Source organism: Mesocricetus auratus, unplaced genomic scaffold (assembly GCF_017639785.1).
Source record: "Mesocricetus auratus isolate SY011 unplaced genomic scaffold, BCM_Maur_2.0 Super-Scaffold_100023, whole genome shotgun sequence".
Taxonomy (NCBI): domain Eukaryota; kingdom Metazoa; phylum Chordata; class Mammalia; order Rodentia; family Cricetidae; genus Mesocricetus; species Mesocricetus auratus.
The window spans coordinates 18095910-18119673 of NW_024429204.1; the positions used below are offsets into that span (position 1 = coordinate 18095910).

Genomic DNA, 23764 nt, shown 5'->3' on the forward strand with positions numbered 1-23764 from the left:
TTGATCACATTTGTCACTGTAACTGATCCAGAACTCTTTTTTTGTTTATTTGTTTTTGTTTTTTGAGATAGGGATTCTTTGTTTAGCTCTGGCTGTCCTGGAACTCACTCTGTAGACCAGGCTGGCCTCGAACTCACAGAGATCTGCCGGCCTCCCTGAGTGCTGGGATTAAAGGCATGCGCCACCAATGCCAGACTAGATTTGAATAACACTTTCAGCACTAGCCATTTGGTTTCTTGTCGTTCTTCATCTCTAGTTACCTTTTTAGTTATCCATCACAAGATACTCCCTGGGTTTACATCAGGAGACCAGGAGGAAACAAAATTTAGATCCTTTGCTGTCCCTGTATAAATTGAATAGTAGATGTTCGGTTGGCAAACTGAAAGTAGTAACGTGATCAGTCACTGCCATGGTATACATTTTTTGTTTGGTAATGGTTTGTGTACTGGAAAACTAGGTTGGTATAGTTGTACAGACACCTTTGTACATAGTATTATGGCAGTTGGACTTTTTCTTAATTGTAGTTGGAAGCCATTAAAGGTTTTAATTGAGGGAAGATGAGACCATCAGTCTTCTTCTTTTCTTTCTGTTAAATAGGTATGGGTATGCAGTATACATGTGTATTTGTTTGTTCTCCTGTACATGTGACCTAGGGATCCCCCTTCCGTACCCCTTGGGTGTTGGGATTATAGGTGTGTGCCACACCTGCCTGGCTGGCTTTTACATGGGTTCTGGGGATCTGAGCTGCAGTTGTCACAGTTGTTTGACATGTGAGCCGCCTCCCCAACCTCCAGATCTGTTTTTTGGTTTTTACGAGACAGGGTTTCTCTGTATTGTTTTGGAGGCTGTCAGTCCACCCGGCCTCGAACTCACAGAGATCCGCCTGCCTCTGTCTCCCGAGTGCTGGGATTAAAGGCGTGCGCCACCACCGCCCGGCTCAGATCTGCTTTTGAGGTACTATAGTTGTAGTGGACTCATTAGAGAAAGTTATAGCTATTGGAGTTATTGCAGAAGACCAGCTGAAGGGGAGGGGGGGGAGTCAGACAGAATGTAGGAGGTGGGTAGACCTGAAGGAAATAACTGACTCCGTGTTGAGTTGGCTTAGTTTAGGACAAAGGAATCATAATGATATTAGAAGTCTGACTGGGATAAATGTGATGGTGGCATTTACTAAGATGGAAGCAGGAAGACTTGTTTTAAACCTGTGGCTGGTTGTCTGGTAAGATACTGAAGTAAAATACTGTGTAAAAGTTGAACAGATATGTCTGTGGTTATCATATCATCCGTGGTTATCATACCATCTGTTTTAGATGGAAGCTATGAGAACAGTGAGATTGTGCATAGATGAAGGGAAGACAGAGAATCCCAGGATTCAAAAAACACCAATTTTTAAGAGACCACGAAGGAGGAGCCAGAATTAGTGCGACAGATCCAAGTGATTTAGGGGAAACTAGTCATATGAGTCACACTTGAGTCTCTCTCTCTCTCTCTCTCTCTCTCTGTGTCTCTCTTATGCTGAGAAACTAAATATCAACACAACTGAAAATTAATAACTTAGTAAAGAGTCAGCTATTGGTAGATTTGAATACAATTTCAGTGACATTTTAGAAACAAAAAATGCCCAGTGAAATGGCTGGGTGGTCACAGACAGGCAGCTTTTTCAGGGAGTTTATGAAAATGTGAAGAACGGGATGAAACACTTGCTGAACATGTGAAGCTAGGACTCCATCGGGAAATACCAGCCTGCAAAATATTATTAATGGTTTTTCAATGGTGGGCGAGGCGGGGCTGGTTTGGAGGGCCTGGCCTGGATAATTTTGAGAGATAAACCTGTATTGGAACGTAGTGCCTCTTGAATTTTGGCATGAAGGAGTAAAGAAAGACCTAACAGGAAGGCAAGTAGAGTCGTCTATTTCCCGTAAGGACTTATTACTCAATGGCTTCCACTAAGGAAAAAAACTATTCCTCTGAGCCCTCTGGAAGGGCTTTGTGTTTAACATTCCACACCTCACCTCACTCCCTCCCACAGGTTAAGCACATGCTTTGCTTTCCCCCTCCTGGCCTTGAATCTGGTTCTTCTTTTTATTATTATTATTATTATTTATTTTTAAATTTAAATTAGAAACAAGGTTGCTTCACAAGTCAATTCCAGGTCCCTCTCCGTTTCCCTGCTGTCCTCCCGTGCCCTTCCCCCAACCCCACCCAGTATCCCCTCATTTCCTCAGGGAGGGTGAGGCCCTCCATGGGGGTGTCCATAGTCTGTCATTTCATCTGGGGCAGGGCCTAGACCCTCCCCCAAGAGTTCAGGGTGAGAGTTCATCTCACATTGTTGGATGGGAGTCCAAAGTCCATTTGTATACCCAGGATAAATACTGATCTACTGCCCAAGGCTCAATAGATTACCTAAGCCTCCTCACTGACACCCACATTCAGGGGGTCTTGATCAGTCCCATGCTGGATTCCCAGGCTGATGCCTGGGATTCAAGAGCTAACCCTTGTCAGGTCAGCTGTTTCTGGGGGTTAAACCAGCCCAGTTTTAATCCCTTTGGTCATCAGTCCTCCCTCTCTGTTACTGGCTTTCTTGAGTTCAGCTCAGTACTTAACCCAGGGAGTCTGCCTCTTCTTCGATCAGCCACTGAATGAAGTTTCTGTTTCCCAGACTCTCTGGCCATGGGATTGTAGGCTGGCACTCCCCAGATCTATGTCTAAAATCCATATATGAGAGGGTACATGCCATGTTTCTCTTTTTGTGGCTGGGTACATTTACATAATGGAGTACTATTCAGCAGATAAAAACAATGGAATCCTGAGATTTGCAGGCAAATGGATGGCAGTAGAAGAATCTGGTTCTTCTACATAGCTTCCAAATTCCTTTGGCTCCTGAAGAGTTGTGCTCCAAGGTGACCTTTGAGGTTTTTTGTTTGTTTGTTTGTTTTGTTTTGTGTTACATTTTCCAAGTAGAACATCCTCTGCCTGTGACCATGTAGAACCAAGCCTGCATAGCCTTTGGAAAGGGAATTGTTTTTATTTAGTAGCATATCTAGTTTTGTGTGGTTCAGGCCATAACTGAGTAGCTGTATTTTTTTTAACACTGTAGTAGCTTTTAAATGATGGTTAAGCAATATGGATTTTGTATTATGATGAATTAATACAAATTTGTAATTTTGTTCTTTAAACAGGCTGAGAGATTGAATTTTTACCAGAGATTTAGAAAAGACACACACGTAAAAAAGTATAAAACTTGGCAAGCTATAGACTATGTTTCAGAATTGCATAGTTCTCTAGACTAATTTGTTACGATGACTTTCTTATTGACTGCCTTTCTTCTAATGAGTGTGCTTTGTTTTCAAGCTTGTTCAGTGGGTGGCACGCCTCATGCCAGGAAGTGGTTCTTTGCAGTACAAGCACTATGCGGATTTTATCAGGTAATGGCTATTAGTGGATGCCTTTCCCACTAGGAAGAGCTTCCCTAACCCACTTGGTTTAATGCCATTAATGCCATCTTTTTCTTTTTTTTTTTTTTTTTTGGTTTTTCGAGACAGGGTTTCTCTGTATTGTCTTGGAAGCTGTCCTGAAACTCGCTTTGTAGACCAGGCTGGCCTCGAACTCACAGAGATCCACCTGCCTCTGCCTCCCGAGTGCTGGGATTAAAGGTGAGCGCCACCACCGCCCGGCTCTTAATGCCATCTTTTGATTGGTTGGTTTTGTCACAGCTACTGGGAAATGCTATAAATGACTCCACGGCTCTTCTTACACCACCTTCTTCTGTTAGTTTTGTAGTTCTGATTGGCAAGAGATACATCTCGATGCTGAAAAGGATAAGATAGAAGACATTCTTCAAGCAAACATAGAAGAATGTCAGAGGGCTGTTGAGTGTTTGGAAGAAGACGACTGTAACAGCAGGGAGTCCCTGTCCTTGGCTGAGTATGCTTACACGCCTGTGCTGCCTCCAGATATTTCACATTAGTCAGTCCTTTGGAGACAGGACAGCAAAGATGGACTATGTTAACAATTATAGTAGGGGAATTTCATCAACTACAGTACTTAATACTTCATTTTTGGAGGACACTAGGCAGGTCAGCCCTGTTAATCTACTGGATACCTGAAAATGTTATCCAGGTTTGCACAGCTGTTGGTGCGCTGTTTGCACTGGCGTAGCCTTTTCTTGAAGCCAGACTATCACAGCCAGCACTCAGACTGAAGCACATTGTTCTTTCGTTCTCTGTGGCTGATGTGGGATGACTTCTTTTTTCAACTTACGTGCCTCGTCAGCATTTCTGATACTTTTTGTAACTCACTGAGTTTCTGAGGAGTGTCAATGTGACTGACTTACTCCTCGACTCTTGTTAGAATGTGGAAACCGATGCAGGTGCTTGGTTGTGATAATCTCTTTCTTCCTAAGATGTTCCATTTCTCACTCTAGTAAGCCCTTTCGTTTTGGCTTCCATCGTGTGATGGGAAATGCTTTTGTTTTTAGTACTCATATAATATACCTATACGCTGTATGGGCTTTAGGAGTTCCTTCTCCCTGATTTCAGATTGTGCTACTCACTCTGCTTATGACAGAGGTGTAGAAGAGGGAGGAAGTGTGGAATCAGCAGGGGTAGCAAAGTGTTCTCTGGTCCTAGGAGGAAAAGCCGAGGACTCAGCCCATCTGGTCCCGTGTTGACTCATTCGTCAAGTATGATGCAACTTTCATCACCTATAGGTCCTCTCTAAGATGCCTCCACTGAGCCTTAATCAACTCCTGTTTTGCCCCTCAGAAAAACTATGTGGTAGTTTTGCGTGTGGCCTTATTTCCACAAGAGGGAGCCTGAAAACTGTAGTTTAGCACAGGATCCTTTTAAGGTTTTTGTCTTAAGACATTATCACCTTATACAAAAGGATTTAAATACTCTTATCCTGCATAGCAAATTATTCTGAGAGCAAAGTTTCACCATATGAGTAAAATTTATAGGTTTTTTTTTTTTTTTTTAGGAATCTAAGCAAAATGTCATATTCTCGGAGAAGAGTTAGAACTAACTTAGAGAAAAGCAGTGTCCTTTATTAAAAACTTTTGGCTTGCTTTGAATACTAGAAAAGTGTTTGGTCTATAATTTGTATTGAATATATAAATATAACTTAGGGGCTTGTTCCCATTATTATTATCGTTGATTCTGTTTCGTTTTTGGATGTGGGTAAGAGCTTGTCCTTGCTAGCTTCCACAAATAGTAGTTACATAACTTTAGGACACTTATTTAAAGGAGAAATATTAATGTTAATGGTGCATGGGTTTGTCAGCCAAGTCAGCGAAGGTACTGTGTCTACTGTATATGACTGTGTGGCATGTGGATCGTTATTGTATGTTTTGATTATATATTTTGTGAGGGGATATGTGTATGTGTGTTTATGCATACATGCATATATATATGCATGTTTATATAGGGTATTTTTATCTAAATCTATATTTTTATATTTTTGTTGTAGCCTATATGAAGAATCAGCAGAAAATTTGCATCAGTTATCAGACAAGCTTCCTGCCCCTGGTAATACAATAACTGTTTGTGATCATTTGTATTTTCCTATTTTTATGAATGAGTGTTGAATTCAGTGTAATCCTGTAAGTTTCAGGAAGAATAGCTTCTTTAACCTGGATAGTTTGGATCATATTCTTTCATGGTATAGTTTGCATACATATCATCATGGAACATTGTGTAGTAGAACAAAGCTCTTTCTTCAGCATTTTTTTATAGCAACCATTTTTTTCTCCTAAAATGGGAAATATATTTTATGAAATATGATAGTATCTTTAAACTTTTTTTATCCTAACATAGCTTTTCTTTGTATTACTCAGTCATTAGTAAAATTTGATATAAGTTAGTATTCACAAATACTTTTGTAGTTTTATTTCATGAATATCTTCATTATTGAATATCATTTATTGGCCATATGTTTGATGGCTGTATTATATGTCATGCGTTGTTCTAGGTACTGAATATACAGTGGTGTGTAAAGCTAGATAATTATAAAGAATCTCAAAGCTTACAAGGAGGTGATATTTAGAGCCAGATTTTACTGCAGAGTCCTGTATGGAAAATAACTAAGGGTTTGTAGAGATGGCTTGGTGGTTAAGGGCACTGATTGCTCTTGCAGAGGACCTGGGTTCAGTTCCCAGCAACCACATGGCAGCCCACAACCATCTATAACTCTGCATCCAGGATACCCAGCGCCCTCTTCTGGCTTCCAAATGCTTGGAATATGCACACTCATGCAGACAAACATACACATAAAATAAAAATTAAGAAATATTGTAAAAAGAAAATAACAGAATGTACTCACAGATAAACATCTTTTAGCTTTTTCACCCAAGGATTGAATCCAGGGGCCTTGCACATGCTAAGCTACTCCCCAACCTGCCGGGCTTCTTAGTAAAATGTGTCAGACTTGAGGTGTGCACTAGAATATCATACAGTTGCTCTGTGTGTCAAGTTATGTGCCTTTGATTATCAAATTTTTATTTGGTATCCACTTCATTCTAATTTTCCTGATCCCTCAATAAATTTATAATTATAAGACATTTAAACTGGTGTGAGGTAAACCTTCTTTCTCAGACTAATGATGCTAGTGTATTTGGTTATCCTGAATGTTTTATTGTCCTTTAAAAGAAGTGATTTATCTGCGCACTGCAGTTTTATACTCATTCATTCCCTTTTGAATAACAAAATTGAATGTAGTAGAACATAATGAAATTGCCCAGGTTCGCCCCCCCCCCCGCGTTGAGTACAATAGCATTGATGATCTCCAGAGCAATGCATATAATTAACTACTGTTGCAGAATTGACAAGCAATTATGATATAGCTCATTGTTTTCTACCATGTGCTAGCTATTTCCTGATAACATGGTAGGAACTCAAAACGATGAGTGCTTAAAAATTTTGAACTCCTGGAGATGTGTATTGTTTTGAAACACTCCTTTATCTTCTAAATAAGCTCAAAATTCAGTAGAGTGCTCTTTTAAGTCACTTTAGATCTAACATCTTTTAAATTTTTGATTTTTTTCTAGGTAGAGCAATGATAGACATAATCCTATTGCCTTCTGACAAAGATCCTCCTAAATTAAAAGAGTGCTTGCCCGCTGTGGGGGCCTTGAAACATCTGAAGGAATGGCATTCAGCAAAAGTTATCATGGCAGGAAATCACCGGGAGACGTAAGCTCCTTTGGTCGTATGCCATTGTTCTGTTCAGATCTGCGGCTAGGTTTTCAATAGATTGAGCCTTTGAAAATTACTTTAATGTCGCAAGGTAATGTTTTTTGTCACCCTGTGATTAGAGAATTGTACCTTTACTAGAACCTAGATTTTCCTCCTTTCATATTTCCTAGATGTTTAAATAGTTGATAAATCCTATCTGTGCTGACGGATAATCACTATTGAGCGTTGGCTTTTCCAAATTCACTGTGTCCTTTCAGGCAGGCTTTCAATACCCAGTGGGCACCAGGGTGACTATTACTCAGGATTTGTCCTGTTCTGTCTGCTTTCTATGATACACGCCAAGGGAGAAATAAGCATACACAGTTGTGTTTATGACACATTAGTAGAGGTCAATTGCGCATTCCCGTTCTGATTCCAAAGTCAGTACTCAAACTAGATTTATGAACCTCGAGGTTTTTTTTTTAATTTCACAAATCAAGCACTTAACAGGATGGTGACTAAGCCAGGCACAGCAGTAGATTGCCGTTGAGAAAGTGAGACCGCACCAACTCCCGCATGGAAGTGCAGGCAATTGCAGCAGAAATACTAACCGTCAGCATCCTGTAATGAAGTGTTGCCGTGGACTCAGGGTGACAGTTCTGTTTCTGAACCTGAGAGACTGACACTGAGTCTGTGTATGCATCTGATCTAGTTAAGGCAATAACAGGAAAGTTTCTGTTTACATAGGGATGATGACTCTAAATTTATGGAAATGTGACAGCCCTTCCTCAGAGACTAACTTATTGGGTAATTCATATTAGTCTGAAATTGCAGTTACCCCTCCTAGACTGTAGCTAAAATGTAGCCATTGGAAATAAGAAAAATAGAATTAGTGTCATTTCTTTTTCTTTCTTTTTTTTTTTTAACAGAAACTGTCAGAAAATTGCAGAATACCTTTCAGCTAATGTTGTACCTTTAGAAGAGTTCAGAAATGCCATTGACTCAAGGGAATTGTGGAGGGGAGAGATTCAGATACGGGAAAGAAAGGTAAACAGGTTTCTTGCTTTCCCCATATACAATAAAGTAGGCCTTTGGACTGTATTTCCAGTGCATCTGAAGTCGACACCAACGTTCCTCAGGAAGATGTTCTAGAATGACACTAAGTGGAGTTTTTTCCAATGATAGAAATGGTGCGTCTGCTTGGAACAGTGGATTATGAGCAGCATATTGCTACCAAGAGCTGTCTGAGACGTGTTCTACCCTCAGCTGAATGTTTAATTTTATTCAATTGTAATTGGTTATAATTTAGTAGTCACTGTGATTATGTTTTAGCAATTACTGTTTTGTACAGTTTTGTAGTGTGGCATTTTGAAAACAGTATTGGACATTAGTCAACTTCGTATCATCGAACCAAGTCATTTCATTTTATTTCCTGTGTTATCCACTGGAAAAAGTATTGGGACCAGCTACCTATAGTATGCTTAGGTGATCTCTGCTGTATACAAACCAGCTAACCTGAACAGTGCTTTAAAAGTTTTACTAGACCCTAGATATATCAACTGTGTGATGAAAATTGTCACTTAGATTTCTTTACTCACTCCCAAATTTCTGAGGTGATTGTTGGTGATTCTTATAAGTTGTATCTATCTTGAAATGTGGTCATATTAATTCATGTAAGCTTTATAGATAGGAAAATTAAGAGAATTTCTTAATGCCTGTTCAGGATAGTGTGTCACCATGAATGGGCTCTTGCATTCCCTTTGGCTTTATGTTTGTTGTTTGTTTTTGTACTTTTTTCTTCCTTTATCTTTCCTATTGTCTTAATGAAATGTCCAGTAAGACAGTAAGAATAATGAGTCTATCTAGGTGAACATACTGGCCCATACTAGTTTTAGGAAGGTTCAGTTTTAGGGAAACTTTCTGCAAATGGTGTTACTAGGAATAAACAAACAAACAAACACACAAATCAATCAATCAATCAATCAATCAATCAGTCAATCAGCATTCAGCCAAAGTGGAAGAGTTGACCATGGGTAGGAGAATTGCCTTTGTTTTCATTTTCTCAAGTCACGTGCTTACGTGTAGGCAGATCATGCCAGGGTTGTTCTCACGTGATTCTTTTCTTCCTTTTGTGTGAAATAAGCACTCGTTATTCTACTCTCAAACTTGGTGTCACTTCATAGCTTTCAACCAGCTGTCATATGTTTGTAGACTTTGGAGTTATAATGCCTGTACTCACATCCTAATGTGGTTCCAGTTTTGTGTGACATCTTGATACCATAGTTGTGTTTTCCCTAAGACAGGGATGATAACAATAAGAATCATAAGGTTTGTTTGAGTTATATCATTTAGAGTACAAAATAATGACACAGTCCTAGCTGTCAGTATTGTCACATCTTTACTGTTAACAGCAGGAATGTCACAACGTCTGTGGTAACTGCATTTTTCATCACCCACATGCTTTGGAGGTGAACCCTGTGAGGCACTGATCTAAGTACCTAGTACCTGTGTGCTAAGTACCTAGTAGTGAAGAACACAGGCAGCTTCTATCTGGCCGTATCTTACAGACTGGTAGGAAGCCAGGCATTGAATGTTTACTGGGGCAGTTGTGATTGGTTGGTCAAGCGGCTTCCTGCAACAACTAGCATACTGTTGCCAACTAACCAGAGGTCATGGAAAGGTTTTTTATGAAAGCTGATGTTCAAGCTGATAGAATGATGTGTACCTAATAGGAAGAACTAACCCTTCTACTCCATGTATCAAAAGAAAACAGAAAAAAAGAAAATTCACATTCATATGTTTTATATTTAGATAAGGTCAGCTTCTCCTCAATATTTTCATTCTAATACAGTATATTAATTTTTATTCATAACACCTGTAACTAAGTTCTCTTGGTTTCTTTTCAGTTTGGAGTTGAAATTAGTTTTCCTGAATTTTGTTTAAAGGGAATTACACCTATGAATGTTAGTGCATATAATTTAAATACCTGCTTTCTTGCAAAAAAGATGGAACCCTCGAAAGATAAGAATATTCTGCCTAAGGTAATTGTATGTACATTTAATTTCTCCTCCTAGCGTCTGTTTGTGTAGTTTTGGTCTATAAAATACCTTTAACTCTTGCCTTGCTATTTATTACTAATATGCATGGTGTATTCATTGGTATAGCTCATATAACTTATAATTGAGGGCTTTTGAGATGAGTACAACTACGTGTTGGTACTTATTGCTACAGAGAGGTATTTTGATTTTTTTTAAGTGGTAGTAATTTTAAGTCACTATATGCCTGAATTGGACTTGAATTGGAGTTTCCTATGCTACCCTTTTAAGATCAGTGAAAAGCTAGATGTCTAGATGCTAAAAGTTAGATAAAGGCCTGAATTTGGAACTAGACTCTGTCACCTGCTATAGATTAGATACAACCTTGACTATGTTGATAAGTCTTGTGAATGAGTACAACACCATCTTACAAGGTTACTATGAAAACTAAATGAGGTAAGTGATTGGCATCTGATGCAGAGCCTAGCATAGACTTAACCTGTGGTATCAGACATGCTAATTCTCTTCTCGTGTCTTCTATAGATTTGTTCTTTAAATGCAAGCAGATATAAGATATAATAATTAGAAGAGTACAGCTAGTCTTTTTAATATTGAAAAGCAGCATGAGAGGAGGTCCTTTCCGAAAAATGATGAAATCCATCCTAAAATACCCAGTAAAACACAGAGGTCCTGAAATTATAGGATGTCAAATGATGCTTAATACTTTCTGACAGAAGGGCAGTAGGAAGAAAGGATGTCAGTCCTTTCTGCTGTAAATTCATTTTCCAATGTAATTTATAATTACTTAGTGTAAGCAGCTTACCATGTTTGTCATTCAGAAGGTTTTTCAGTCCTTAAACCTTACACTTAGAAGAGTTAGTGACTTCAGATTCTCTTCTTTGGCAGTGAAGTGTTCAAGTATAATAATCTTTTGTTGTTGTTGTTGTTTGTTTGTTTTTTGTTTTTCAAGATAGGGCTTATCTATTGCTTTGGAGCCTGTCCTGGAACTTATTCTGTAGACCAGGCTGGCCTTGAACTCACAGAGATCCGCCAGCCTGTGCCTTTGAGTGCCGAGATTAAAGGCGTGGGCCACCACCGCCTGACTCTAAATATTTTTTTTTGTTTTGTTTTGCTTCTATTGAGTATAATCTTCAGGGTCAACCTTTTTAATGAATTAAAGTAAAATTAATTAAGATAAATATTTCTGCCCTGTATTAGTTACTTTTCTATTGCTGTGATAAAGCACCATGATCAAGACAACTTATAGGAAAACTAGTTTACTTGGGCTTTTGGTTCCAGAGGGCTAGATCCATGATGGTGAAGTACCAAACAAAGAGAGTGAAAACAAGCCCTCCTCCAGGGACAAACCTCATCCAACAATCTGTACCTCTTAAGCTTCCCCAAACAGAGCCAGCAACTGGGAACCAAGTCTTCAAATGCCCAGACTTTAGGGGGCATCTCATTCAGACATATACATGCATGGGGGAATGGGGAGAGAGAGGCAGGGTGGGAAAACTAAAACTGGTTTTCCTGTGGATGTCTTTCCTTTGTATTTCCTGTGTGGCTTTCAAACTAATAGTCACTAATTTGTTTGCTTCCATTTCATTTACAGCATCTAAAGTGTTACACAATTTGAGCTTCTTTTCCAGGTTTTTCATTATTATGGCCCTGCCCTAGAATTTGTGCAGATGATAAAATTATCAGATCTTCCCTCCTGCTACATGTCTGACATCGAATTCGAGCTGTATCCTTTTATTGACATGTTCATCTTATTTCGCATTCTCTGGGTCGGGTAGAATGCTTGGTACCAGCAGGTAATTGTGTTAGGTTTACATTTGTTTTCATTACATGGTATTTATCGTTTAGTGCCCATGCCCGAGTCAGAGTTCTACCAAAGCGCTCCTGGGGAAGGGAGTTCCTGCTTTCTCCACATTCTGCCAGAAGCCTTCTCCCCTTCTACAAGCAGCTTTTACTTCATGGTTGACACTCACTGTGGGCAGGGTTATGGAAGTAATCCAGAAGTGACCGAGCCTTGCTTCTTCGGTGCAGTTACGATGCTCTGCGCCTGAGCGCAGGTCAAGTCCACACCCAGCGAGCCGTTGATTGGACTCTCTTTCCCATGTCTTCATACACCCACATGCATATCTCATCGCTTTGCTTTGCTTGCTGTCATTTTATTTAGTTCTAGATGTCTTTTAAGAATAACTTCCCTTCTTCTGGAATCCAAGATGCCTCTCCGTGACCTCTGCTATTTTCTTGATACTATTGTTCTGCTAAAGAAGGATTGTGGTGTGTGTAGCCATAACTGAGCTCCTCCTACTCCAGGGAGACCTACACTTTTCTCCCAATTCCTAAGTTGGGTTGCTAAAAGATCTTATTTGCAAAAACCTTAAAGAGGTCAGAAAAGCACACATTAAGCCATTTCTGTGATTTCACTCCACATTTAGGTGTTGGGTCATGCCCTAAAATAATTCATTATATGCCCTAAGGTAATTAAGTATATGTTTACTGGATGTGGTTTTAAGACTAGTTTTATAATTTATTCCCCCACCCCTTCCCCATGCCCATGCCTCAAGTACTGTTAATGCTTCTAGAATAGGCATAAGGCTTCCTCCAGTTTGACTCCTTGTTGCTGATGGGCATCAGTGAAGAGCGTTAGGGATATGTGAGGAACACAGAGTGGGTTATGCACACTTCTGACTTGCTCACAGGTTTCTCTTGCCATCAGTATGGTGGATGTATGAACACTAGTTGCGTGATTACATCTTTCTGTACTTAAGTAGCTGTAAATGGCACCATGTGTATCTGAAATATTCAGACTGTGTTTGGGGTGGATCACTTGTGTATAGGTCAGAGGCCAGCTAGCAGGGGTTACTGGTCTCTTTCCACCATGTGGATTGCAGAGGGACAGACACCTTCGCCCCATGGGCCACTTCACCAGCCCAGAACAGATGTTTTATGTTACATAATTGCTGGTTTGGAATGGAGCACTAACATAACACTCTTCAATTTTTTAATGTACATATTTTTACTCCTTTCTTGTTTTTGTAGTTTATCATAATGATAATCAGGACAAATAATCAAGAAAATAATGTGTAAGGGAAAGAGTAATTGGCAATTCTTATACTTAAGCTTAATGAATGATTTTTAGTGAATTATGGGAGAGTGAAATAATCAAGCTTGTTTTTCCAAGTCGAGTTATTTCCAGGTTACTATTCTCTCATTCCTTAACTCCTTAGTACAGAGAGGTGACCGGAAACTGCAAGAGGCAGAATTCCAGGCTGCTGTTGGAACAGCTCTCTTCTCTGTGTGGCAAGGTATAGAAGGCTTTTGTAATTTGTATTTTAATGCGTAAGGACATGATGAAAACAAAAAAAAGTAAATAGAGCTCTTGGTCATAAATTTGGTTTCTTAATCTAACGTAATTCATGTTAAGATACTGCTTAAGTGTTTTGTGGGCAAAGTGGTATTTGATTTTATAGGAGACTTTCAGAAATAAACCTTATGAGCAATGATTTTAAGAGTTATTTTAAACTGTAGAATGCATCATTAATCTCCTCTTTAGTGATATCTCATTCCAGCTCTAGGAAGACATTTGTATGCCTGTGTTGTCTTTTCATGGTAGGGCAGGAGGTGGAAATGTGACAACTTAAAACATCATTGGAGGCTGTTTTTTTAATGTTAAAAATTACTTCTATATTCCAGTACTACGAGATTTGTAGCTATTTTAATAGCTACATATGTATATCATACAATAAATTTGATGTCTTTCGAACATTTTTTTAAACAACTATAAAAATACAGAACCCTAAGTAGAATCCCATGCCTAAAGTCCTGTATCATTTTTAAGAAGAAAAAGGTTTTATTTCCTTTGGGAAGTCTTGTCAACTATTGCATTTTTAAAGCAGGAAATATGTGTTGGCTATCTTTATATAACATTTCTTACTCCTGTAGTACCAGCTCATTAACAGATGCTCCTGAGAGGAGATAGTGATTGGTGTAATTTTAGCTGTTCTCCCATGGTGTTATAATTAGACCTTGGTTGTGATTCCCTTAGAAAACTGATACTGTAAAGTAAATGTGATTTTGCTTGTAGGATACCTGCATATGTGATCACTTAGAATTCTGGAGATTCCGGTTCCATTTCCTATATGTTTAATAGCGTTTTGGATAGTGTGTCAAAGTGTTATTGATGAACTGGCCTTTGATGATACCAAGTTTAAGTCACATGTATACCCGTGATTTGTTCAGTGCAGATATGAGATAATCTTTAGTCTATCTAGTTATTGAAGATAATGCTTATTCCCGAAGTGAATAAAGTTATTTAGTATCTCGTGTGCATCCATTTTGTTTTAAACTTGCTTTTGGGCCCATGGCTGTAAACCGTCAGTGTATATAATGCACAGGTAAGGAGTATGAGGCCTAAGCTTCTTTCTGTATGCAGCAGAGGGGTTGTGTATGCAAACAGGTGCTGTCCTAGTCAGGGGTGCTTAGGCTGTGATCAAACACCATGATGAGAGCAAGAGGGGGAGGTATTTGACTCACACTTCCATCCATCATTGAAAGAAGTCAGGACAGGAACGCAGACAGAGCACGAACCTGGAGGCAGGAGCTGATGCAGAGGTCATGGAGGGGTGCTGCTTACTGGCTTGTTCATCATGGCTTGCTCAGCCTGCTTTGTTAGAGAACTCAGGACCTCCAGCCCAGGGATGGCACTGTCCACCATGAACTGGACTCTCCCCCATTGGTCACTAAGAAAATGCCTTATAGATGATCTCATGGAGGCATTTTCCTAATTGAGGCTCCTTCCTCTCTGATGACTCTAGCTTGTGTCAAGTTGATGGAAAACTAGCTAGCACAGATGTCCTGTGACTTACATACAAAGTCCTGAATTTGAAGCTATTTATTTACATTGGATTATAACTTGTCTTTACATTTTCTTTTAAAAAGTAATTGAATAGCTGATTCTTCCTTGAAGTTGAGTGCTATATGTGTAGCCTTTTTAAAAATTAATTTTACTAAAATGCTTTTGTTTATTATATAAGAAGTTGATTTCATTGTGACATTTTCATAATGTATGTGGTTATACTTTGTTGTCATTGGAGAATTGTCTGTTTTGTTGTTGTTTATCCCTCCAAAAAATATTTTGCCCGGCTACATGTCAAATGATTGTTCAGATACTGAAGACAGCAGGTAGACAAGACCTTTCCTTGGTGCTTCAGTAATCTACGTGATCATCAAGAAATGTCTCCGTTTAGTATTATCCCTCATCTATCTTTCTCCTTGATTAGCCCTAAGTAGACAGGAACTTTTCTTGTAGTGAAGCCTTTTTTCGTAGACTACACAAGGATATTAGGGAATCTGATAGTACTATTTATTCCATGGTTAGGAAATGCTGTTTTTAAGGGGAATTTCCAAAGTTTGAAGTCTGAGTTCACCAGTGGTATCTTATTAGAAAGAACCTGGTGCAAAGATCAGATCAAGGTTTGAAAGTGAGGTTTGAAATGCACTTCTGGCCTTTCGGAGTCTCAAAGGTAACCCAGTGGCATGATCCTCAAGTATCAAGAAGTTGTCTGAGGGTTAGTGCGTGGAGGAGAGTAAATGATCAGAATCCAAGTCTGTTATGATGAGTGTAAGCAACGGACATGCTTATTTTATGGGAAATTAAACTTGGGAGATTCAGAAATGTTTGTTTCCATCTTTGAGTTAAATATTTGTAGCAAATGTTTACTCACAATTAGACTGTCTCAAAACTGGGACAGTGGCAGTGGGTCATGATTCAGTATGTTAGTCATGTGTAGAACGGCATTCAGCATCAACGGGCAGCAGTAAGTGAGAACTTCCATGGCATGCTCACCTCACTGGCGTATAATTCAGTATGTTAGTCATGTGTAGAACGGCATTCAGCATCAATGGGAGCAGTAAGTGAGAACTTCCGTGGTATGCTCACATCACTGGTGTATAATTCAGTATGTTAGTCATGTATAGAATGGCATTCAGCATCAATGGACAGCAGTAAGTGAGAATTCCATGGTATGCTCACATCACTGGTGTATAATTCAGTATGTTAGTCATGTATAGAATGGCATTCAGCATCAAGGGACAGCAGTAAGTGAGAATTCCGTGGCATGCTCACCTCACTGGCGTCAGCCCCTTCCACCACACAGCCGTGGTGGCTCTTCTGCCTTGGTCTGTGTTTTGGGCAACGATGTCATGTTTATGAAAGGACTGAGTTTTAATATTTAGAGAATTAGATTTGTCTCTTCTATTAAATGATTATCTTCCATCATTAAATAGCTTTACTTCTAATCGCTAATATTTGCCTGTGTAAAAGACACTTTTAAAAAGTTTTTCCTATAATAATGAAGACAAACACTTCTTTCCTTAATTTTATATCTGTAATTAAGGATGCATAAGTAAAAATAATAAATAGCAACAGAACTAACATTGTAAAATGCTAATTCAGTATCACGTATTCATGCAACTAATCCATTTACATGGGGCAATTAAAAACAGATTTTCATTAGATTTAAGATATTTGACTAATGCTTTGCCTAAACTTCTCCAGAGTTTTTTAAAATTAATGTTCTTTATTGGAATGTATTGATTGATGAAACTACATTTCTAAAATAGGCAATATAACTTCCAAAGTTGTAATTTGTTTTATTTAGTCCTTAATCAAAGTGAGAATTTAGATAAATACATCATAGTGATTCTTTTGAGCAAGTATCTAATAAACATCTGTATGCTTAGCCTGAGAATTACAAATATGAAGTTGAATTTGCTTAAACATCAGTTGAACTACTGTATGTTTTCAGGGAAGGGTTTAATTTGTTATCTTCTGCATCTTACCTACTAGCATTAAATCTCTAGTTTTTAGGAATGAAAGCTTCTTTATTGCCTTTGAATGTATTATAATTCTTTTTATGATTTATTTATTTTTTACATTTCAATCCCAGTTCCTCTTCCCTCCTCTCCTCCCATTCTCCCCCCTCCTCCCACTCCACCTCCTATCTTTTCCTCGGAGAGGGTGAGGCCTCCCCTAGGAAGTCTACTAAGTCAGTCCCATCTTCTGGTTGAGGCAGGACCAAGGCATCTCTCTACCCCCAAGCCCCTGTGTCTAGGCTGAGCAAGGTATCTCTCCATCTAGAATGTGCTCCACTAAGTCAATTTGTGCATTAAAGTTAGATCTTGAACTCATTGCCAGTGGCCTCATATTGTCCCAGTCACACCATTGTCACCTATATTAAGGGAGTCTAGTTCAATCTTATTCTGGTTCCCCATTTGTCAGACCTGAGTCAGTGATCTCTCACTAGGTTGGGTCAGCTGACTCTGTGGGTTTCCTCATCATGGTCTTGACTCCTTTGTTCATATTATTGCTCCTCCCTCACTTCGATTGTACTCCAGGAGCTTGGTCCATTGGTTAGTTGATGGGGAAGTCATGTGTATATGTCAATAAAGCACTGTTGGCCAATAGGGAAGCAAGATAGGTAGGACTAGGAGTCCAGGAGGACTCTGGGTAGGAGAAACACAGGGAGTCAAGATGTAACCGCCATAGGGATAAGAAGCTCGGAAACTTCTCCAGTAAGAGAAATACTTAGATTAGCAATTATGAGATAAATACTTAAGTCAGAGCTAGCCAGTAAGAAACAATCAAGGCCAACAGCTTCATAATTAATATAGCCTCCTGTGTGTTATTTGGGGACTACAACGCAGCAGAGCCCAGGCGACTGGCTGGGGGGGGGAGGGGGGACACCAAGCGGCAGAAAAGGAAAAGGCATCTCTTTACAGTTAGTTGTGGATTTCTATATCTGCTTGTATTTCTGGAAGAGGGTTCTAGCTTCTCTGGGGTTGTGGATTGTAGGCTGGGTATCTTTTGCTTTGTCTGGTATCCACTTATGAGTGAGTACATACTATATTTATCTTTCTGGTTCTGGGTTACCTCACTCAGAATGTTTTTTTTTCTAGTTCTGCCCATTTACCTACTGAGTAGTACTCCATCCTGTAAATGTACCACATTTTCTTTATCCATTCTTCAACTGAGGGACATGTAGGCTGTTTCCAAGGTTAGGTTGATCCCTAATTTTCTGGAAATCTCCATACTGATTTCCACAGCAGCTGTAAAAGTTTCCACTCCCTCCAACAATGGAGGAGTGTTCCCCTTTCTCCACATCCTCTCCAACATAAGCTGTCATTGGTATTTTTTATCTTAGCCATTCTGATTATTTTAAGATGGAATCTCAGAGTGGTTTGGATTTGCATTTCTCTGATGGCTAAGGATTCTGAGCATTTCCTTAAGTGTCTTTCTGCCATTTGAGATGGTTCTGTTGAGAATTCTCTATTTAGATCTGTACCCCCATTTTAAATTGTATTATTTGGTAGTTTGTTGTCTAGTTTCCTGAGTTCTTTGTATATTTTGGAGATAAGCCCTCTGTCAGATGTGGGGTTGGTGAAGATCTTTTCCCATTCTGTAGGGAGCCATTTGGTCTTGTTGACTGTGTCCTTTCTTTACAGAAGCATCTTGGTTTCAGGCGGTCCCATTTATTGTCAATCTCTGTGTCTGTGCTACTGGTGTTTTATTTAGAAACTTGTCTCCTGGGCCTATGTGTTCACATATTTCCCACTTTTCTTCTATGGTTTCACTGTGGATGGATTTATATTGAGGTCTTTGATCCATGAGGTTTTGTGCTTGGGAATAGATATACATCCTTTTGCATTCTGCATATTGACAGCCAGTTATACCAGCACCGTTTGTTGAATATGTTTTCTTTTATCCATTTTGTATTTTAGCTTCCTTGTCAAAAATTAGGTATTCATAGATGTGTGGGTAGCCACAAATAACATAAAGTATCTTGGGGTAACTCTAACCTAAGAACTTCAAGTCTTTAAAAAAGAAATTAAAGAAGATATCAGAAAATGGAAAGATTTGCCATGCTCTTGTATAGGTAGGATCAACATAGGGAAAATGACATTCCTATCAAAATTAATCTACAGATTCATTGCAATCCCCATCAAAATCCCAGCACTGTTCTTCATAGACCTTGAAAGAACAAAACCCAACTTCATATGGAAAACAAAAAAACCCCAGGGTAGCCAAAACAATCCTGTACTACAAAGGATCAGTTGGAAGCCTCACTGTTCCTGACCTGAAACTCTATTATAGAGCTTAGTAATGAAAACAGCTTGATATTGGTATAAAAACATACAGGTGGACTAGTGAAATCGTATCGGATGTATTATAATTTTTAAGCCACAAAAATAATCAGTACAGTTAAAGTTTTAAAAATTAGGGCACCACTCATTTTTGATACTGGGTCTCTCAGTTGCTCATCATTTTGCAGATGTGCAAAGAAATCCTACCAATAACCTGAATGTACAAAAAATAAGAATAACAAAATGTCTTTGTTACTTTTTCTGCTGCTATGGTAAATATTCTGACAGATACACCTTAAGGGAGGAAGGGTTTATTTGTCTCACAGTCCAAGGGTTCAGTCCATCATGATGGGGAAGTTAAGGCGCCAGATCAGGTTACATGTAGAATAAGGAACAGGAGAACAATGACTGCTCATTCTCAGAATCATTTCCCAGTGCATGCAGACCTGGACCCAAGCCCAGGCAGCGATGCCACGCACTTTTCGGGAAAGTCTTTCCATTTCTTTACCCTGATTAAGGTAACCCCCACAGGCCTACCTCCATGCTAGCCTATTCTAATATAGCGCCTGGAGATTTCATTGGAGTGCTTGAGAGAGCATAACTCAGTAATGGTTAAATTTGTGAGATGAATTTCCCACGACATTTGTCAGCGGTGAATTTCAGTGTGCAGGCTGTAATAATGTGCCATGTGCTTTCTGCAGGTTGGCGCTCTTTTTGTATTGCCATGCACCGTTAGTAACATACTTGTTCCACCTCCCAGCCAACTGGCTTCACGAAAGTGGAAGGAATACATCGCCAAAAAGCCCAAGACAATTAGTGGTAAGTACTAAGTCTTTCGGCTGTTTTATTGGTACATTATTAAATGTGAAGTGGAAGTAATCTTTATTGGAAAGTACTGTTTGATACCTCTAACCGTGTTCATTAAAAAGGGCAATACTCTAAAGACAGACCTTGGGTTAGTTGGGTAGCTACTTATTGAATATTGGATTCTTAGAGACATCTCAAGAACAAAATAGGTAAAGATAAAATGGTTCATTTATTGTATGAGCCTGTATGTATAATTTTCTAAAGACACTAAAACTTAATTATTTAACAGGTTACTTCTGCCACATAGCATCATAGGTATTTTAGCAATACAACTTTTTAAATAGATTTATTTGTTTATTATGTATACAGTGTTCCGTCTGCATCCGTGCCTGCATACCAAAAGAGGACATCGGTTCTCATTATAGCCAGTTGTACGCTGCAATGTGGTTGCTGGGAATTGAACTCTAGATCTCTGGATGAACAGCCAGTGCTCTTAACCACTGAGCTATCTCTTCAGCCTAAGACTTTCATCATAACTCTGTACATTGGCTTATCTTCATAATGGCATTGGTGCTTAGAGCATGTAGATTGCAGGTAACTGACGGAATCTTGGTATGAGATCTGGCCCTGCCCATCACTTGTGGTGTTGCTTTCCCCAAGCACTTATACCCCTAGTAATTTAGGATGTTTTATGTAGGGGGCACAGAGATCCTTGTGCTCACAGCTAAGCAATAGAGAAACCTGGAATGTTGCAGGGTTGCTGCTTTAATAGGAAGAGATGTATACCAGTTTTCCACCCAGAAGATTGGGAGCAGCGGTGGTTAATAGCCTGGGGGCCTTTGCACTATCTATGCCTGAGACCACAGCAGATCTTCCCCCAGACACTTAAGATGTCACATATAGTCAATCTATAGAACCCATCTTTCGGGAAGAGGTCACATACACGTTACAAAGAGTTTCAATGTCATCATGTTTTAACCTTTATTTATTTATTTATTGTACACATGGGACTCAGTTAATTACCACTAGCAAACTTGTTCTCCAAATTGTGCTATACTTAAATATGCCTAAAACAAACTACTGAGTGTTATACTGTACAAGTTCGCACCAACACCAGCTACTGAGTCATGTTGAACTTCCTTCTTGTCTCGTTGGATCTGTTCTCTATTGGCCGCGGTGTTTGCGAAGACCTCCACAGTTCATGGTATTAGTAGAGCCTGTCGCAAGATGCTAGAACATGAGTGAATGCAGATTTAGCCTGCCTCAGCTGCTCACTGGGAATGAATACAGATGTGTTTTTAAAGGTTCTTCAACATCAGATTTACAGAGCAGCAGTACAGTCAAGTTTCCCTCACGCTGCATGAAGTCCTGGGAAACTGTTGTTTCTCAGTACTTATATGTGTCTACGACTAAAATATATATTGAACATTTGCATCACTTAACTAAACTGAATATGTCCAGGGTAGCTCATCACTGCTTGCTTTTCTTCTTGTAACTCTTTACAAGTTTAAGAAGCTTCTAAAATGAAAATTCTAATTCTAAGGTCATTTATTGATTGAGAGTTTACTCAGGTTTTTGTTTGTTTGTGTCTCACATAATTTTTTTTGTAATTAAGAAAATACCTTGTAGTTTGGTTTCAGGTGTTACAATCACTGCCCCTTGAAACTTAGGGATGAACAGTAGGAACCTCTGAATAATGACATAGATCACACGAGACTGCTGGGAGGTTGTTGATCACTGATTAGTCCACTGATTAGTCCAGGTCATTAGCACTGATTAAACTTGTCCCTTGCAGGAGTTTTTCTTTTAATCTAAGAAGAAACAAAATCAGACAGGATAGTTGATTAAGGTCTGTCCTAGCTTATGACCCTGCCTGAAGGGGACATTTGTTACTTATTCCATTGGCAAAACAGAGAAGCCAGGTTTGAGACAGACAGAGAGAGAGAGAGACAGAGACAGAGACAGAGAGAGACACAGAGAGAGAGACAGAGACAGAGAGAAATTAGTTTCAGTAACTCTTGGATCCAGAAAACTTCATACCCCTGCACTTACATCACTAACAGTAGCTTCTCTCAATGGCCCAGATTAACTCTTAGGTCATCCCCAAATCATAAATATGTTTCTTCATTATTATTCTCGAAATCTCTGAATTAAGGCTTATCCTGTTTCCCAAAACAATTTCCTGATTGTATTTCTTTGTGACTTTGTCAGTCATTCTATTTAATTAACGAATCTAGCCAGCCAGTTAAACATTCTTTGATTCATTTACCAGAACATCGAATGGATACTGTCTGCTGGATGCAGTACAGTAATTTGGGGGGTTGTTCACTGTTTTCATGCTGTTACATAGAATGTAAGTGTTGAGACGTAATTGTTAGCCCTACTATTTGTGTTCAGTAAGAGTTGACTGGGAACAATCCTGAAGACACTGCATGAAAAAAGCAAGGTATGCAATGATTGGATTGTTTATGGTAAAACGAATACCTTAACATGTGTGTTCAACATTTCTACATACTTGTATTATTTATGTTTTTGACAGACACTTTAATTGAGTATCTATGGCTTATGAGGACTGTTTGTATGCTTGACCTGCATTGAACAAAATCTTGATGCTTACATTGTAGAAGAGATAAGACCGCTAGCTCTTAACCCCAAATTGTCTCATTGCTAATCGCCTTAATGTTGCTCGCCTTCTCTCCTACGCTGTTTTCTCGGTCAGGATCAGTTTTGCCTGGCACCAATGGTTGCCAGCCGACTCTCTGCATACCCATCCTTGCAGCTGTGCTGTTTATCCTTGCTGCTTCCTGCCGTTTAATATTGTGGATTTGTCTCTGGCTGACACTTACAAGTACTTAGAAATATTTGTTAGACTGTAAGTGGGTTATGCATTTCCACATAGTAATAGCTGCCGTCTCAACAACAACAACAAAGTGAACCTGGCCTCACTCATGAACCAGGAGCCAGAATACGTGCGTTACTTGTTATCAGCTCCTCAGGTTTCTTTCCCTGTAAAGCACATGTATGTTTTTCCTTATCTACAGATGCAGGTGCTTTTATAGATGAAAAGTTCTTAAGGAGCAGCAAAGCCCCATGGTGGGAACTAGGATGTCTTCAGTTTGAAATGGGCTTTAAAGTCTAGTAGCAAAGAACGCTTTCAGTAAGCAGATCGCTTGAGAATCATGCTATGGACAAAGCTGGGAAAGACTTGCATAAACTAATGAAATTATCAACCCTGGAAAGAGATTTCTTTATATACAGTTTACACGAAAGACCAGCTGTGTAATGAAAAGTGCCCAGGTTTTCATGGAGACATGTTATATAATTGTTAAAAAAATCCAGTGATCATCATGTTGTCATAGAGATGAGATAAACATTGTTGTCTGTCACTGTTGGAGACCTACTGTGTGCCCCACACATTGCGCTTATTATCTTTGCTTTTTAGAATATTGGAAAGTGATTTTAAAAAATGAACTTCTTTGTTGCAATGACAGAATTTAAATATCTAGAAATCATGAAGCTTGTCTCTCATCACAGGGTGGAAGCTCCCAATCTGAATTCTTCTAAAGACCTCCACAGCCTCCTTTGTCAGAGACTCTGCAG

General features: G+C 39.2%; 1 protein-coding gene across 2 annotated transcripts in view; it reads left to right on the forward strand.

Moving 5' to 3' along the window:
* LOC101830629 (MDM2 binding protein) overlaps positions 1 to 23764 on the forward strand; it is a 73409-nt gene that overhangs the window by 2974 nt on the left and 46671 nt on the right. For both annotated transcript variants that reach the window (XM_040730409.1, XM_040730410.1), the window contains exons 3-11: positions 3352 to 3425; positions 3773 to 3924; positions 5467 to 5525; positions 7043 to 7187; positions 8099 to 8216; positions 10076 to 10210; positions 11854 to 11948; positions 13449 to 13521; positions 20059 to 20176. In XM_040730409.1, coding sequence (XP_040586343.1) covers positions 3352 to 3425; positions 3773 to 3924; positions 5467 to 5525; positions 7043 to 7187; positions 8099 to 8216; positions 10076 to 10210; positions 11854 to 11948; positions 13449 to 13521; positions 20059 to 20176 — 969 coding nt within the window. The remainder of the gene's footprint in view (positions 1 to 3351; positions 3426 to 3772; positions 3925 to 5466; positions 5526 to 7042; positions 7188 to 8098; positions 8217 to 10075; positions 10211 to 11853; positions 11949 to 13448; positions 13522 to 20058; positions 20177 to 23764) is intronic.